The sequence below is a fragment of the Galeopterus variegatus genome, unplaced genomic scaffold (genome assembly GCF_000696425.1).
Source record: "Galeopterus variegatus unplaced genomic scaffold, G_variegatus-3.0.2 Scaffold3667, whole genome shotgun sequence".
Taxonomy (NCBI): domain Eukaryota; kingdom Metazoa; phylum Chordata; class Mammalia; order Dermoptera; family Cynocephalidae; genus Galeopterus; species Galeopterus variegatus.
Window position 1 is genome coordinate 83681 of NW_007729778.1, and position 18681 is coordinate 102361.

Here is an 18681-nt window from a genome sequence, read left to right on the forward strand (position 1 = left end):
TAGGACAATGCAAATCATAACCACAATAAGATACCACCTCACATCCACTGGGAAGGCTAAAATATAAAAGACAAAGGCAAGTTCTGGTGAGGATGAGGAGAAATTGAAAGCCTCATGTGTTGCTGATGGGAATATGAAATGATGCATTTCCTTTAGAAAACAGTTTGGCAGTTCCTCAGAATGTGTAACACAGAGTTACATGGCCAAGCAATTTCACTCATAGATACATACCAAAGGGAAGTGAAAAAATATGGCCATGTGAAAAACTTGCATGTGAATGTTCATATTAGCATTTATTTATAAAAGCCAAAAAGTGAAAACAACCCAAATGTCTATCAACTGATGAATGGACACACAACATACAGTATATCATACAATAAAATATTAGTCATCAAATAAGAAGGACATGGATGAATGTTGAAAATACCATGCTAAGTGAAAGAATCCAGTCACAAAAGACCCCACATTTGTATGATTCCATGTATATTAAATTCTCAGAAGAGGTAAATATGTAGAGATAGAAAGTAGATTAGTGATTGCTAATTAGTATTAATAGGGGCAGGGTGGGGTAGAGAGTAGCAGATATGGGGTGGTTGCTGGTGGGTATAAGTTTTTTGGGGAGAGGGGTAAAATGTTCTAAAATTAGATTGTCATAATGGTTTCACACTGTTACTAACACTAAACCCATTGAATTGTACACTTCAAATGGGTTCATTTTAGGGTATGTGAATTATATCTCAATGAAGCTGTTACAAAATACCCCTTACCTCTTCCCCCTACCCAGTGGACATTATGGTTTTAATCTTGCCTCTCCCACTAGCAATCAATATTTGAAAGAGATGCTATCTTTCCATTTGTCACTTCAGCAGTTGTGTCAAGAATTTTGTGGTCCTCAGGACCAATATATTATAGAATTACTGCACAGCCTCAACACCAACAAATATAAAGATTTAAGAAAATAAAATACATTTTGATTTAAGAAGATAAGATGAATGGAGATTAATAGTTTAAAGATTATCAACAAAACTGCAGTACAATTATATCCTAGATACGTACGCCCTTAATGCACATCTGATAAGCAGCTATGGATTGAGTTCGCATTAACTTAGGCTGAGTTGCTTTACGTGTCCAAACTACATTTAATTGTTTCACTTTTGCCTGTTTTACAGAAGTCTATTCCAGACAAGATACATCTGTAATCAACAACCATTAAGAAGATACATGGAAGAAACTACCTCATTTGCATAATGAGATCAATAACAAAACAAAAAACAAAAGTATAAGGACTTTAAAATAATGTGCAAAACCTACATGATGAAAACTTGTATTTGATGGAAGATAAGTCTTAAACAATTGGCCTTAAGTAGACAGAGTATCATTAAGATATCAGGTGCTCCTAAATTAATTTATGCATTTAATGTGATCCTAATTAAAATACTAACAGTTTTTGCTTTCATTTTTGTTTTGGTGTTTTGGTGGGTGGTAAGGTGCTCTCCTCAAAATAATTCTAAAGTTCACATGGAAGAACAACCAGAAACGTTTAGTAAAACTGAATGAAAGAGCAAAAAATGGCAATAACTCCTTCCAGTTAATAAATATTTATGTCCATCCCAGGTTCAAAATGTAGTCACCCCCATTCCCACATCTCCCAAATTCTTAACCCATTCTACCATCCACTCTAAGTTCCAAATCTCATGTAAATATCATCAACTCAGAAAGGAACCAACCAACTTTGAGAACCTGCCTGTGCCCCCCTGGCATTTGGGAAACTCAGGGGTCTGTTTTCTTACTGCCCTCGAGCCATTCCGCAGTGAAGGGCTGGCTGCACTGGGAGCGCCTGCTGTCCACCGCGGGTGGTGTCCGCCCTCGGCCACCTGTGCCCAGCTGGAGAGCCCTGGCTCTAAGAGGAGGGAGATGAGATGAAAACAGCAAGGGGACTGCGCGATGAGGGGGCCTAGGGAGCGACTGTGGGGACCAGCCAGGGGAGATGCTTTGTCCGACAGGGACGTGCAGGTGTTGGCCCTGGAAGTGGCACGGATTGTCCCCTGTTCAGTCCACTGGAACCTCTGCCACATCTAAGGTGGCTCTACCGAGGGCTGCTGCAGCGGGTGCCCATCACGGGAGCTCTTCTTTCTTTTGACTTCCCCCTCCTCCTGCCCCCTCGCTCCCCCCTGGACTTGAAGGGGTCAGAAGCCAACGTCAGTGGAACTGGCTGGTAAGTAAAGGCAGACGCACCGACACGGAGAAGCCCGCGCCTCCGCGCAGGAGCCCCACCCGGGCGCGCTGTTCCGGGGACAGAAGCTTCGCCTTTAAACGCAGGGGGGCGCTCTGGCTGCAAAGCAGGGCTGCGGCTGCGCAGTGGGATTAGCGAAATCAGACCTCGTCTGGTTACTGGAGGTAGCCAGAGGTTTGTCCTTGTCTGAAACTAGGCGGGTAACCCTTGGGGACTCCAGACTTCACCCAAACACTGGGGAAGCCAGCACCCAGAACAGCTGGTTTTGAAGGACCTCGCGAGTCCAGCTCTTCCAAAGTCACAGCGGCGATAGCTGTGGGATCGCAAAAAAGTCTTTGCACACCAAGGTAAATTAGTAGAAACCCACTAAATATCGTGTGGCAAAAAAATGGCTTGAAAATTACTTGAAAGAATGTTCAGTTTATTTTCTCAGAGAGGACTCAATCTTTAACACGTTGAAAAAAACAGCTTTTGTGCTAGACAGTTACATTGCTTAATTCTGTATAAAAATAAAGATTAAAAAAAATTGGGTGTACTTTAACTAAAAACTAAATTAGAAAAACATAAACAATGACAATAGGAAAATCATCAGGAGGAGCAGTGGAAAGTGTAATATTGTAACCCATTTTCCCTTCACTGCAGTGTTACTAACTTTTATCCCCATTTTCCAGGTCAAGGAAATGAAGTTTGGAGACACTGAGTGACTTATCCATGTCACAGGCCTGGTAGGTGGAAAGTTTATCTCAGTGCAGGGACCACAGTCTACAAAATACTTATTGCCATTGGAAGTAGGTACGGAAAGTGTTACTTGCATGTAATTGTGGGAGAAATAAAAAGCAAGGGTGGTGGGTGGTCTTGCTCCTGAAGCTTAAGGAGGTCCCTGAGCTGAGGGAGGTGTGTCTGGCTAAGTGGTCATTGGTAACAAGTGGCAGAGATTGTGAAATCATCAGGAGCAGGTGGTGGCCATGCAGCTTCTGGGCTCCGGGGAGGGAAGACCTGCAGACATCACTACAGCAAAGGAGGGTAAGAAACGCTAAACACAAAAATGCTTAGAACCAGAGAGCTGCACCCCCCACGCTTCCTAGAAAAGAGGTTAGTATGTTCTAAAGCCTCCCCTATTGTCCCTGGGACAGCGTTTTTTCATAGCTTTGTGGAAGTTGGCTTCATCCTCGTCATTTGTGTGACTGTGGTAGTGTGGCTGTGGAGAGCGTGGAACTCATGTCCATGGGGAAATGGGTTGTTCTGGATAGTACTCCGCAGCGGAAGGAAGGAGCGGTGACACAGCAACCCTCTGAGTAACCAGCAGGACGTGCTCTTGTTTGAGAAATGCAACAATCCATGTGGCCGTGGGCACAATTGTGACGATCATGTTGCAGGAGAGGTTAGGGATCTGACCGACCTCAGAGAGTATGTGGGGGAAGCGATTATGAAACCCCTTGATTATCTAGATCCTGGTTGCTTTAGGCCAAGGGTGTGAACACGACAGAAAATGTAGATATAAAGGAAAAGTGCCTGAAACCGACGACAATGTTATAGCCTATAAAGGGAAATGGTTCTTGGGGGTTAACATTGCAGAATGACTCCCTTGAGTGATTAAGGGGTCTTCACATAACTCCAAACTTGGCTTTGTGTTCTGGAGGGCCTGATTTATTGAAATCAGTATGACACCTGTTTTAAATTTAAAAAAATAAAAATAAAAATATTTCAAAACCAAATTTGTAATAGATCCTGAATGTCATTTAAAAATGTGATTTAAAAATCACTTTATTTTCAGCCAGACATTTCGATGTGAAACATTTTGAAAACAAAGGAGAGATGTTTTCTCCATTATCTCATTTTTTGATATCTATTTCTTGGTATACATAAAATAGTAAAATTTTAATATTTGCAGTAGGTAAAAATAAAATACAGATGTCCACAGAGTCAGGAAATCTTGACATTTTTGTAGTAGATTGAACCCCCTTGATTATTTCCTCTGGGGCAAAGGCGCAAGTTCTGCTGTGAAAGTTGGACACATGCCTCATGTGAGGCTGCTCATGACAGATGCACACGCAGTGACTGATGGGAACATTGCTCTAATGCACATTGTTTATTGCAACTGTGCGCAGCTTATTGAACTATGATTGCTACTGAGGGACAACATATGCAACGTGTCAGAGCAAAAAACTATGTATTATGGATGTCTGTTTTCAGACTTTATGGCCACTCTGACATCTAATCAACATTTGTATTAGAATAATGAATAAAGAAAGGCCTCACTTATAAACCCAGTACTTTCCATAGTGTAAACTTTGGTGAGACTACATTTCTTGCTGCTCATAAGCAAACCTGACAACTTCAATTCACAAGACTGATGAATAACCACTTAGTTCAGCCCTGTTAAAAAAAAGACAGTTTGAAAAGGATACACTATTGTAAAGCATTTTTCTCCTTGAAAATCTTTCCTAAGCTTTTCAAAATGGTCCCATTTTGTTCTGAATATTAAACTTACTTGCATAAGTTGCACTATAAAACAAGTACAATCTAATAGGGGACTAGAAAACAACGATGACCATATTCCATTGTTTGGTGGTTCAATGACATTATAAGGGAGTAGAGAGTAGAAACATTAATAGGTATAAATTTGCAATTATGGAGGATAGAAGGGAACTTCTTGTTGAAATAGGCCAAAAGAACCTTCATGTTAGCTGTGCTTCTTTTAGAGAAAGGACTGTCCTAGTGGCTAATCTGGGTGACTTAACCAGTGACACATTCCTAACAAATGTCATTAAAAGAGATTTTAGCAAGGCAAGGACAACAGGTTTGCTTATGAGCAGCAAGAAATATAGTCTCACCAAAGTGTACCCTTTGGAAAGTGCTGGGTGTATAATGGAGGCCTTTCATTATTCATTATTCTAATACAAATGTTGATTAAATGTGCTTTCTTCAATTCAGATGTTAGGAAGTCTGCTGTGGATCGGATGTCTCCCAAGCTCATTGAAGCTTGACCCCCACTGTGTTAAGAGGGTGGGAAATCTATTATGGTAATTGAAAGGTGGGGCCTTGAAGAGGTGATTAGATTCTAGGATCATACCGTAGTGAATGGATTAATAATGGTGGTCAGGGGCATGGTTCTGAGGACTTTAAAAGGAGAGTGGATGAGGAGTTTAGTCTCTTTTCTCTGCTCCACCATTTCACAATGTGAGACCCTGCCCTCACTGTTGCCACCACCAAGGCCTTCACCAAATGTGTTTCCTGGACTTTGGACTTCCCATCTCTGAAACTATGAGCAATAAGTTTGGTTTTCTTTATAAATTACCTAGTTTCAGGTATTTTGTTACAAGCAGCAGAAACAGACTAATACAGTGTCCCTTCCCAGGAGTGTTATTAGGCTGTGCATCTGAAGTGATATCTTATAAGATTCCAAACTACTTGAATCATGCATCCTTTTCTAGTCCTATAGTGAAAATAAACAGAGCCTGACTGCCAGAGTATTATGCATTTCTTAGAATTATTTAAAAAATGACTTCTACTAAATATTCCATAATTTTAAGCTGTATTAGATGAATATTAGGACTTTGTCATAATTGGGAAACATGTATAATATCATTCGAGGGCATTACCAGATTTTAAGGAAAAAAATAATATCATTAGTAAGGAATAAGTATAATTTTTCCAGAAGATAATATAAGGACATTGCCAGAAATAAGACTCGTTTGCAAAAAATCTTTACATGATGTTAAGTTGTTTCATCTAAAAATAAAACAAGTCCCACAAACCTCACACAAGCTGTTACATGCAAAAACAATGTGCTACTTGCACAGCCTCCTGGGAAGCAAGTGTGCAGCCAGATCCCTCTTTGCTGGTTTATTTGATTCCTGTAGCCCTTGCTGCAGGTCTTTACCATGTTTTAAAAGTAAAGAAATGAGCCATCTCAAGTTTAGGTCTTGTCCCCAATGAAATAAAAATTGTGACATTGATACCATTTGACTAGAAGATTAATTGAAACTGGGCACAAGATATTAGCTCTCATTGGAAGTTGGCAGCATTTATTTGCATTTAAGATTTGTGATTTTCTAAACTGTGGGTCATAGCAGAAGTTAATGAAAAGCTCTGGAGGAAAGAATCTTGCAGTTCTACACGTGGAATCTGTCATTCTTCTATTCAGAGGCAATGGCATTCTTGGCAGCATTTATTTGCATTTAAGATTTGTGATTTTCTAAACTGTGGGTCATAGCAGAAGTAAATGAAAAGCTCTGGAGGAAAGAATCTTGCAGTTCTACACGTGGAATCTGTCATTCTTCTATTCAGAGGCAATGACATTACAAAAGAACAAAAATTCCCAAGCATTTTCCTAAGCAGAGAACCCCATTTTGGGGGCAGTATTGGCAATGAGTGTCTCTGGGTTCTGGGAGCGGGTGCACAACTGATATTTGCTAAGTGGTTCCAGATCCAGTGGGAAGGAAGAATGGATGTGAGGTCTTCAGGGGGCAGTGGGGGTCCCTGTGTGTTGTCTCTTGGTAAGTTCTCTGTGGGAGGTGTCTGTGGGACTTCTCTGGGTGAGGTCTCTGGAAAGTTGTGTGAGATCTGTGTGCGAGGACTCTGTGGGGACAGTGGGAGGTCTCTGTGTGCTGTCTCTGGGTGAGTTCTGTGGGATGGTCTGTGGAGCAACGTGAGATTCTGTGAGAGGTCTCTGTGTAAGATCTCTAGGGGGGTCTCTGTGCAAGATCTGTGTGCAAGGTCTTTGTGTAAAGTCTTTTGTGGGAGGATTCAGTGTGAGGGCTTTGTAGGAGTCTGGGAGGCTTCTGTTAGGCCTGGAAGGCTCTGTGGGAGGACTCTGTGGGAGGACTCTGTGGGAGGACTCTGTGGGAAAGACCCCGTGCTAGTCTCCATGTCTCCTGGAAAGTTTGCATGTGAAGTCCTTGTGGGAGATCTCAGTGCCAGGCCTCTGTGTGAGGTTTCTGAGTTCTCTCTTTGTGGGCATCTTTGTCAGAGGTCTCAGTGTGCAATCTCTGTGGCAGGACTCTGAAGTCTCTGCATTATCAGAGGGAGGTCTCTGTATGAGGATCCTGTGGGAAGTCTGTCTGTGATCTCTCTCTCTAAGATGTCACTGTAGGAAGTCTCTGTGGGTGATCCCTGTAAATGGTGTCCGTGGGGGTCTTTCTTGTGGGTCTCTATCAGAGGTTCTTATGTGGGTGTCTCAGTCAGGTCTGTGTAATAGGTCTCTGAGGGGTCTCTGTCACAGATCTCTGTGGGTGTTTGCTGGGCTCCAGGCTCAGCCCAGCCCTTGGTCCTGGCTCTGCTGTCATCACAGGGCCGCCCTGGAGACCACCCGGGTCATGATGTGACAGGACACTGCTGCAGGCTCACCTGCAGCACGTGCTACCCTCCACCACGCACCATTCCATCCTCTGTGGTGACCTGACCAGCATGGGTGCAGCGCAATCCTGTTATTGGCCCAGTGGCCTCTCCTGGTCAGGACCATCCCCCATGGAGAGAGACCCACAGGGCTCAAGCAAGGACCTGGAGAGGTGACACCGCCTCTCCGGGCAGTGGGCCCAGGAGGAGGCAACATCACCAGTGCTGAGAAACAGCTGACAGAAATGCTCCTGGCCTGGCCCTGGCCCACCTGGACTGAACAGATCACCCTTGTGAGCACAGTCCCCTCCGCTGGACGGGGAGCCAGAAGCACTCGCTGTGTGACCCCAGGCCATCCCCTGTACCCCTGTAAGTCCCCACCTGTCCCCTGGGCACAGTCTGGGTCCTGTGCACATGTTAGCATCACCAGACTATGAATGACATGAGTCCCAGTGCTGGCTGTCTCCTGTTGCCAGCGCCCCTTTTGAGGATGCCACAGGGGACAGGGTGAGGTCCTCAGGTAGATCGTTGGGAAATGGTCATCCCTGACCAGCCGTCAACACCCAAGCTGAAGGCGGCCTTCCCAGGCCTGTGACCTGGGAGCTGGAGCAGGGGCCCTGGAGTGTGCACAGTGACCACAGCCCTGGCATGTCCTCTCCAGGCCTGTGGACAGGGTGGGACGTGTGCTATGATGATGCCCCAGGCCCCACACCAGGCCCCACACCTCTTTCTTTGGCTCTGAGCTGTGCAGTTCTTCTTCCCCCACATCCCACCCTCTGTCCTCCGTGTCCCACTGTCGGATATGACCACACACACAGTTACACCTAGGGGGTATGGCAGGTGGCCTGGGCAGGGGCAGAGTCAGGCGCCACCTGACGCCCATCCTCCCGCTGCTCTGGACAGGTGGGTGATGTGCCATGTCATGTCACCAGGCTGAGCTGAGAGGGGTCAGTAGAACCCACCTCCATCCCCCCTGTCACAGGAGAGAGGGGCCCTGGTCAAGCAGGTTTGTCCCCCCAAGAAATCTGGGGGCATATTTCTCCCTTTGGACTTGGGACCAGCACTGCCCCCCCCCAAACTTCCTGAGCCCACCTTGTGATAGGTGAGGCTACTTGCTCAGACATTCTGGGCTGAGGAGAATGGGCCTCTGTGGACCTGTCCCCCTGCGGTGCACCACGTTCAAGGTCAAGGGAAAGCAGGGGAGACACTGAGCCCCACCCCTGGTGAGGTCTTCACAGGGTTTACTCATCCTGAAAAGTCCCGAAGGCTTTCTGTAATGGCTGCATGGTGAAAACGAGGTGCAGAGAGGACCTCCAGGCTCAGGGGGCATCTGCAAGGCTGCAGTCAGCATCCCTCAGGCCCAGTCCCTTCTAGAAGCTGCACTTGGGAAGAGCTGACNAACAGCTGACAGAAATGCTCCTGGCCTGGCCCTGGCCCACCTGGACTGAACAGATCACCCTGGCTCCTTGTGAGCACAGTCCCCTCCACTGGACCGGGAGCCAGGAGCACTCGCTGTGTGACCCCAGGCCAGAAAACAGCTGACAGAAATGCTCCTGGCCTGGCCCTGGCCCACCTGGACTGAACAGATCACCCTTGTGAGCACAGTCCCCTCCGCTGGACGGGGAGCCAGAAGCACTCGCTGTGTGACCCCAGGCCATCCCCTGTACCCCTGTAAGTCCCCACCTGTCCCCTGGGCACAGTCTGGGTCCTGTGCACATGTTAGCATCACCAGACTATGAATGACATGAGTCCCAGTGCTGGCTGTCTCCTGTTGCCAGCGCCCCTTTTGAGGATGCCACAGGGGACAGGGTGAGGTCCTCAGGTAGATCATTGGGAAATGGTCGTCCCTGGCCAGCCCTCAACACCCAAGCTGAAGGTGGCCTTCCCAGGCCTGTGACCCAGGAGCTGGAGCAGGGGCCCTGGAGTGTGCACAGTGACCACAGCCCTGTCATGTCCTCTCCAGGCCTGTGGACAGGGTGGGACGTGTGCCATGATGATGCCCCAGGCCCCGCCTGTTGCCAGCGCCCCTTTTGAGGATGCCACAGGGGACAGGGTGAGGTCCTCAGGTAGATCGTTGGGAAATGGTCATCCCTGACCAGCCGTCAACACCCAAGCTGAAGGCGGCCTTCCCAGGCCTGTGACCTGGGAGCTGGAGCAGGGGCCCTGGAGTGTGCACAGTGACCACAGCCCTGGCATGTCCTCTCCAGGCCTGTGGACAGGGTGGGACGTGTGCTATGATGATGCCCCAGGCCCCACACCAGGCCCCACACCTCTTTCTTTGGCTCTGAGCTGTGCAGTTCTTCTTCCCCCACATCCCACCCTCTGTCCTCCGTGTCCCACTGTCGGATATGACCACACACACAGTTACACCTAGGGGGTATGGCAGGTGGCCTGGGCAGGGGCAGAGTCAGGCGCCACCTGACGCCCATCCTCCCGCTGCTCTGGACAGGTGGGTGATGTGCCATGTCATGTCACCAGGCTGAGCTGAGAGGGGTCAGTAGAACCCACCTCCATCCCCCCTGTCACAGGAGAGAGGGGCCCTGGTCAAGCAGGTTTGTCCCCCCAAGAAATCTGGGGGCATATTTCTCCCTTTGGACTTGGGACCAGCACTGCCCCCCCCCAAACTTCCTGAGCCCACCTTGTGATAGGTGAGGCTACTTGCTCAGACATTCTGGGCTGAGGAGAATGGGCCTCTGTGGACCTGTCCCCCTGCGGTGCACCACGTTCAAGGTCAAGGGAAAGCAGGGGAGACACTGAGCCCCACCCCTGGTGAGGTCTTCACAGGGTTTACTCATCCTGAAAAGTCCCGAAGGCTTTCTGTAATGGCTGCATGGTGAAAACGAGGTGCAGAGAGGACCTCCAGGCTCAGGGGGCATCTGCAAGGCTGCAGTCAGCATCCCTCAGGCCCAGTCCCTTCTAGAAGCTGCACTTGGGAAGAGCTGACCCTTTCTCTTGGTCCCGCACTGCAGACAGAGCCACCACTTCTGAAGAGGAAAAACACATATTAGGAAAGAGTGCGTGTCGCGGGAGGAAGAAGCCATCAGCACACGGAACATGTGCCGCATGGCAGAAATAGGTTTTCTCTGTGTGGGGTGAAGTTTTTCTGGGGAAAAGCCCTTCTCACCAGGGAAGAGGTGAGAAGCATGATCTGGTTGACCACATGAGATGCCTCTCTGAAGAAGACAGTGCCTGGGGGAGCAGAGGGGGCAGCCCAAGGTTGTTGCCACCAGTGGCCTGTGTTGTCAGGGACTGGCTGGGGACACATGCTCCCTGGGCAGTGAGGCCCAACTGCTGTCTCTGTCTCTGATCCACCTGTTCTTGACTGGGTGGCTGTGGCCCACGGGGGTGGCATGGTGACTGCAGGCCATATCTGTTATCACTATTCTTTGCTCTGTGTAGGAGGGACCCTTGTGGTAGCAGGAATACCCTCCCACTGGGGCCTTTGAGGCAGGAAGTTCATGGTGGAGCCCCATTTTCTCCTCTAGGGTCCCTCCAACAGTGGTCATGAGCGCCTGGGCTTCAGCCACCCTGTTGTCCACAAACAGTCTGCTTGGGACTGGCTCCTGGCTCTGGGCAGGGGCTGATGTGGGCTTGCCTTTTTGCAGGGGATCTTTCCACCCTTTGGTTTTTTTACTGGGGAAAATCCACTGTAGAAAACACCTGATCTTTTTCCTGAAGTGGCTTTTTGGAGATGCGTGATCCTTCTCTGGCTGGAAAGACTGGCTACTTAAGTACTCTACTGACTCCCTGTCCTGGGCAGGCTGGCTTAGTCCTGCAGCCCTGTTTTTGTGCTCTTTGTGAGCCTCCTGCAGCCTTAGCTCTTATCAATAGGGCCAAACATCTTGCTCTGACTCTTCACAGGTTCTGGAATTTTGGACTCCTGGGCTCCTGCTGCCCCTGGCTGCTCCATCCCCTAAGGAAGAGGTTACATGGCCCCTGGGAAGCTGATGTGTCATTGCTGGACATGCTCTGGAAGCCAGACAGAAAGGACTGAGAAGACAAGGTGTCTTTAGCAGGGAGCACCCCAGTGGTATGGTCTTGAAGGAGGACAGCAGCCGCACAGTCTTGAGTCTGTTTCTCTGACTCTGCCTCCACTTTGAGCTCAAACTCACCAGCAACCTGTGTAGTAAGGTATGGCTCTCCTGGGTCCTGAGTAACAGAAATTCTAGAGGCTGGGGGGCTTTTACTGGTCTCTAGAGACTCTGAGCTCTTCAGATTTTTATTGGTTTGGGAGTTTACCGTCACGTCCACTCCCAAGGTGACTTCCCAAGCAGGGGCCTCTCCTCCTTGGTCTCCACTGCGTTTCTGGTCTCTTTGTTCCTTGAACACTGGGATCCTATGTTGCTCTTCAGCATTGCTGTACTGTGGCTGTGTCTCCTTAGTCCCCGCTCGCACTCTCCTCTTGTGGCTCATTTGTAGACATTGCTGGACTTGGACTCGGCTTTAGCCTGCCTCTCCCAGCCCCCAGCACATTCTCACCATGCCAGGTTGTACTCATGACATTGCATGTGAGGGGCTGAGAAGGCCACTTGCCCTCCTGTCAGAGGGGCCTCTGAGGGCCCACACTTGTCACCAGATGGGGTCTCTGTCTTGTACATAGACCTCTGGGCTTCCTTATACACAGGCGAGGGGGCAGTGTGCAAACTGACGTTTTTGCTACCACCTTCTGTCCTGGATCTCTGTGAGGAGGTTCTCCTGGGAAACTGGCAACCTCGGCTGTCCATTTGGCCCTAGATTCACTGGTGGCTGACAAGGGAGAGGCAGACCATGGAAGGGAGGAGGGTTGAGCCTTTTCCAACTTAAAGAGATGTGGGGGCTGCGGACCTTGAGGGACAGGCCCCACTGTGCCTCACCTGAGACCTTTTCATGTGCGCTCCCAGCACCTGTGGGTCAAGGAGGAAAGCTGGGAGGTGTCGCGTGGGATACCTCACCCTTGGGGGATGCTAGATTTCCAGTTTGCACGTGAAGGTTTGAGTTCTCTGGAGGAGACAAGCCGAAGCATTAGCAAGCCTGGATGTTGAACACCCACAGGGATCACGCCCTCGTTTATCTCCTACAGTTTCCTGTGCAAGTGGACTTTCGTGATGTCTGCTTGATGCTTCTTGTCTGGGCTCTTTGGTGAATCCTTTCCTGACTCACTTCTTGATGGCCTCATCCAGTCCCTTTCTGACTTTTTCTCAGAGGTGGCCCCTAGAACCTTCCCTGAGCTGCTTTCCAAAGACCTGGGTAGATCTTCTAGGACCCTCTTTAGACAGTGCCTCAGATCCTTACTTGGGATCTTCACAAGTTGCAACTTGGCTAGGCCTGTGGACCCCATTTTCTGCATGTTCTGGCTGCTCCCTGCTGCAAACACAGAGGGCCCACGCTTATCCTTCTCATGAGGCATCCTTGGGAATTCGTCCTGATATTGTACTAGGTCTGGAGACACTTGGGACCCTTGGGACAGTCCGCGGCAGTGTTGTGTGAACATGTGGTGAAGGTCCTGAGGCTGTATCAGGTCTGGAGACACATGCGGCCTGGGGGGACAGTCCGCAGCAGTGTTGTGTGAATCTCTGGTGAAGGTGTTGTTCTAGTTGCTTCTGAAGCTCAGGACTGATGAAGTCCCCTGGGAGGTGGAAGAGTGATGTGGTCCTGCGAGTCCTCGCTGTTGGGAGTGAGTTGGCTAAAGGCTTCCTGAGGTATCCTGACCACACAGGGTAAGTCCTTCCTACCTTCTTGTTCCTTCTTTAAGAGGTGACATCCTTCATGTTGGACGGAAGTTGGGATAAGAAGTTGGGCTTCTGCTGGTTTGTAGGGTAAGGTGCTCCCCAGGCTGTGATCCGAGAGGGCTGGAACAGTGGCAAGACTCAAGTCAGAGGTTGGGGTTTGGCCACATGGGGGCACCAGAGCTGGGGCTGAAGAAGTTGTGGAGACAGTTGAGTCTGAATTTGTACCGGAAAGGAAGTAGAGAGTTCACTGAATAAAGCAGAGGAAAACTACAGTGGGGGACCAGAGTCCCTAATTGTAGCCACCAGGGACTCGCTGTGCAAAAAGGGGAGGCCCCGGAAGAGCTGGCTGCATTTCCGCTGGAAATAGTTCCCTGAGACCTTGGGATAAGAGAGCTGCTGAAGACTGGGCAGGAGCTCTGGTTTATCTTTCTTGCTCCAGAAGGATTGTGGGGTTCTGGTGTCCCACTCATCACCCAGTGACTTTAAGGTATTCCCCAGGTAATCCAGGGGATAGTCTGAGTCCTCCTTTTTTTCTTCTTTCCAAAAATTCTGTTCTGCTTTCTTTGTAGTATCTCCAGCAGCTTCTGGACACTGGAGTTGACCAAAGAGGGGCCACCAGCCTCCATCTGCCTGTGTGTGGGGTCTCTCCAGATGAGGCCTCTGATAAGTGGCAGGAAAGATCTTCTTGCTGACATTGGCCATGCGATGAGGTGGGGAAGAACAAGGTCTTGGCAGCCACCTGCCACTAGGAGACAGCTAGGATGGGACAGCTTGGGTGACTAAGGCTCAAAATCACTGGGATGGGAGAAGTCAACCAGCAGTTATTGTGTGGACAACTCCCCCAGTTTGGGGACTGACCTGCCATCTGCTCAAGCCTGGCTGAAGTCTCCTTCTTCCCACCTCCAAGCCCTCACCCACGCGCCTAGCACATCCTGCCACTCTTCCTCTCCTGCGCCTCTTGGATCCTTCTCTGGCTCCATCTCCTGCCACTGCAGTGGTCCAGGCCACCTTCTTCCCTTCCTGACCACTGCCATGTCCTCCTGACTCCTGTCCACGAGACCTGCTCTCCCACCACGGCCATGCTCATCTTCAGTAACACATAAGGTGCATGTCACATCCCTGGAAGACCTCAAAGCCTTCTTGTTATACTTTGGATGAAATACCAACTCCTTATGAGGGTGCATAAGGTCTGGCATGACCTGGGTCTGCTCCTCTGCCAGCCCGATCTCCTTTGCTTCCCACACTCCATGGGATGCTGACACTCCACTCAGGAGCTTCCGCAGGTGAGGACCCCTCCTGGCTCAGGGTCAGCTCACATTGCTCTTTGCCAGAAATACCCGTCTCCTTGGGTTTCTGCAGCCGACTCCTCTTCCTTAGATTTTAGCTTAAATGTCACCTCAAAGTAATAACTTGGACACATACATGGATAATAGCACATTGCTCTTTGCCAGAAATACCCGTCTCCTTGGGTTTCTGCAGCCGACTCCTCTTCCTTCAGATTTTAGCTTAAATGTCACCTCAAAGTAATAACTTGGACACATACATGGATAATAACATGGATACCTACTGTTGTCTAATCCATTGGCCATATGTGGATAATAACATGGATACCTACTGTTGTCTAATCCATTGGCCATATGTGGATAATAACATGGATACATACATGATTGAGAAAGGAGGGGTCCCCTGCTTCTGCCAGATGGTATCATCTTTCAAGGGACAACCACCGTTCCCCAGGCCTCACCCTCTTCTACCCCTCTCTCTGCCAGCGCATGGGAGCCGCTGCCATTTCCCAGCCTCGTTCTTCTATTCACACCTGGATTTCACCATAAGCCCCTCCACCCACGCACACTCCCATACAGGATTTGGCAGCTATATGGGGCCATGGTTCCTGGAGGCAAGGGAGGAGGGGGAAGAAAGATGACTACTCCAACAAGAATAGCTCAGCAATTAATGGACCATGGTACAGAAGAGTAGCCTTGTCAGCAGAAGTGTGGCCAGCCACTGCCAGCATCAAACTCACGGGCCCCATGGGAGCTTGGGTACAGGGTTCCAGCCCCATCAGAGGAGAGATGTAGGTAGGTGTGCCGAGATCAGTGGATAATTGTGTCCCTTGCTGTAATAAATTATACACCCATGCCCTCTGCCATGTGGCTTTGCAGCACCTCTCTCAGGAAAATAAAAAGTGTCCCCCTACCCCATTGCTTTGGTTAACGGATGTTAATGGATGCCTTACTGTGCATGTGTGGTTTGGCTGCTCCTCCTGCTCCCCTCTGAGGCTCCAGGAGAAGACCCTGACCCAAACGGCCACTGCCCTTTCGGCCTGGGCTGTGCACAAAGATGTCAGCCAAGCCAGACTGGATCTGCTGCACCCTGGCCCCTCCGCAGACTCCACAGTGCGAGAGGGAAAGCTGTGGCTGTCAGCCGCTGCCATGTTAAAGTCCTCGCTCTGCAACGAAAACTGATTCATACATGATTCAGTCCATTTTCCACGTTGCATATTCTCCACTCTTTCCCCAAATGAGCACTTTGCTGCTCCCAGAATGACCCGGGTCCCCTAATAAGAAATTAATATGATTATTGTGAATACTAGAAGCAGGAGCTTTAAGTGTTTCCTTTTGACAAATCCTAACTGGTGACCACGTCTTGGAGATGGTGATAGTATTTAACAGCTCCCAGACACGTGTAAGCAATGCTGACGAGCTGCGCGGACCCCAGCACGCATGTCCTCCTCACCCAGGTGTGGCCCCCAAACATTGCATCACACACACATCAACCAGGACAGGGGACAGGAGCCCAGCCCTCACTCCAAAACCATGCCCTGCCCCTAAAACCAAATGCCAAAAGAGAGAGAGGCAAAAGGAATTGCAAAGGCCACTGAACGGCCACTTCTTTAGATAAGAAATGCAGAATAATGCAAGAAGCTTTAATTTTTGCAACCTGCTGCACATGGGAAACCACAGAAACAGCACCAGTGCGGTGCTCAGGTTGGTTAACTCTATTTCTGTTTTATTCTCTTCTTAGATATTTTACATCTTCCTAAGCCAACCCTTAAGGAACGATTTGACTAGATTGCATGCTGAATAAGTACAGACAGGCTAAAGTTAGATCTCCTGACTCCTGGCCCTCAGTTCCTTCCTCTGTACTTTGGTGCCATTATTGAGAATATCTAGTATTCTCTGTTCAGATGTTAAGGGAAGCCCAATTTTTCTCAAACAGCAGTGTCAAAAAACTATTTTCTGCAACCAGATGTTCTGAGTTCATGACTCCTTCACTGAATTCCACGTGGGATGGGGCAGGTGGGTTTATTAATGACCTGCCTCCAGCCCCCGTGCTCAGTGGAGCACCTCCACTCTGACTCTGGCCATGGCTTGTGGTCTGTTTTGGCCTATGGGATGTCAGCAAACTAGGTGCTTGCTGTGGCTGGAGTCAGGCTTACTCCATGGAGCTTGGCTCTCGGATGCTTCTTTATGTAAATAAGCATCGTCCAGCCCCCTCGAGGATGAGAGGCTGGTCCAGCTGTCCCCGAGCCCATTCCCCAGTCTGCCCTCCACCTGGATGCAGCCACATGAGTGAACCTGCAGAGGCCAGCAGAAGGAACACCAGAGAACCACAGAACCATGAGAAACAGCAACACATGCAACACATGTTGCTTTAGGCCACTAAGTGTTGGGGTGGTTTCTTGTGCAGTGACAGATCATTGACATGTGCAGAAAGTTCTCAACACTTCCCACAGCGAAGACCCACACGCCACTCTTACTGGGACCTAGGGAAGGCCAATCTTCTCAGCCCATAGACTGTGTGGTGTCTGTAATTGCCGTGCTGCACTTGGACCTTAGATCTTCTCTTCCGAATCCAGCCTATTTTCACTGATGTCCCATCTGGCTCCTCCTCACAGGCTTTCATACTCTTTCCCAAGCATTAGTACTATTGGAACCCATCAAGCTGTCCCTAGAGAATCGGCCTTCTGAAGGATCTAAAGTAGATCCAGGACCACGTGGACACAGCAGTGCCACAAAACTTCCAGCTGCAGTACAGTTTGGATTCTCCACCAAAGGCCAGGCCAGGCCAGAACCAAAATGCCTGCAGGTTGGATCAGGGAGAGCATGGCCAGACATGGACGGTTTTATGTCATGTCAGGCACTAACTGGAGTTTTAATCTGAGGACAGCTGGAANCGAATCCAGCCTATTTTCACTGATGTCCCATCTGGCTCCTCCTCACAGTCTTTCATACTCTTTCCCAAGCATTAGTACTATTGGAACCCATCAAGCTGTCCCTAGAGAATCGGCCTTCTGAAGGATCTAAAGTAGATCCAGGACCACATGGACACAGCAGTGCCACAAAACTTCCAGCTGCAGTACAGTTTGGATTCTCCACCAAAGGCCAGGCCAGGCCAGAACCCAAATGCCTGCAGGTTGGATCAGGGAGAGCATGGCCAGTCATGGACGGTTTTATGTCATGTCAGGCACTAACTGGAGTTTTAATCTGAGGACAGCTGGAAGCCATTGATGGCTTGAAGCCAAGTTTCACAATCTGATCTGTTGCAGTGGGTTAAAGAGCGCAGGAGAGAAAGCATGGGGTCCAGTCAAGCCAAGAGAAATCCACGAGCCTTCTCATCACTATGGCAGCACAGAGGACACGTTTAGGAGAAGGTTGAGATGATTTCACAGGACATCAATTTTTACAGCTGGGGAAAGGTGAGGAATGAAGATGAAACCTGATAGATAGATGATAGATGGATGGTAGATAGATAATAGAAAGATAGATAATAGATTGGTAAGTAGGTAATAGATAGATGATACATAGATAGGTGGATGATAGATAGGTGATAGGTAGATAGACAGACAGACAGATGATAGACAGACAGATGATAGGGAGATATGCCAGGCTCTGCTCTGAGCACTTCACAAATATTATCTCATGTGCTTCTCCTACCGCCCCGAGGCAGGGTGGTAACCACTGTTGCTCATTAGATTGTCATTCACAGGTGTTCACTCCCTGTCCCCACCACCTGGCGGTGGAGCGCACTTCTCACCACCTGCATGGTGGAGTGCACTTCTCCAGCACTCCACTGCGGGCTGGGCCGTGTGACTTGCTCTGGCCAATGGACTGTTAGCAGGGAGGATGTAACCAAAGGCTTAAAAAGAATTTGTGCAATTTAGCATTCCCTCTTGTGCGTCTGCTGATGCCACTAGAGAACACGGAGAAGGGAGCTCTGGGGCAGGATGGAAGGCATATGGAGCAGAGCCAGCCCAGGCAACCCCATTCCAGCTGACTCCCAGCACAGCTGCAAATGTGTGCAAAGTAACAGCCACTGCTGGGCCGGCCCGGTGGCGCACTGGATAAGTGCGCCGCTTGGGAAGCGTGGCGGCGCTCCCGCCCGAGGGTTCGGATCCCACAT

At 49.2% G+C, this 18681-nt stretch overlaps 1 protein-coding gene across 1 annotated transcript in view; it reads right to left on the reverse strand.

The window, feature by feature from the left end:
- Positions 1 to 2199: 2199 nt before the first annotated feature.
- Positions 2200 to 18681, reverse strand: part of LOC103601293 (spermatogenesis-associated protein 31A6-like) — a 33295-nt gene continuing 16813 nt past the window's right edge. The window contains 4 exon segments of the mRNA XM_008585680.1: positions 2200 to 2332; positions 10997 to 11251; positions 12502 to 12913; positions 13080 to 13214. Coding sequence (XP_008583902.1) covers positions 2200 to 2332; positions 10997 to 11251; positions 12502 to 12913; positions 13080 to 13214 — 935 coding nt within the window.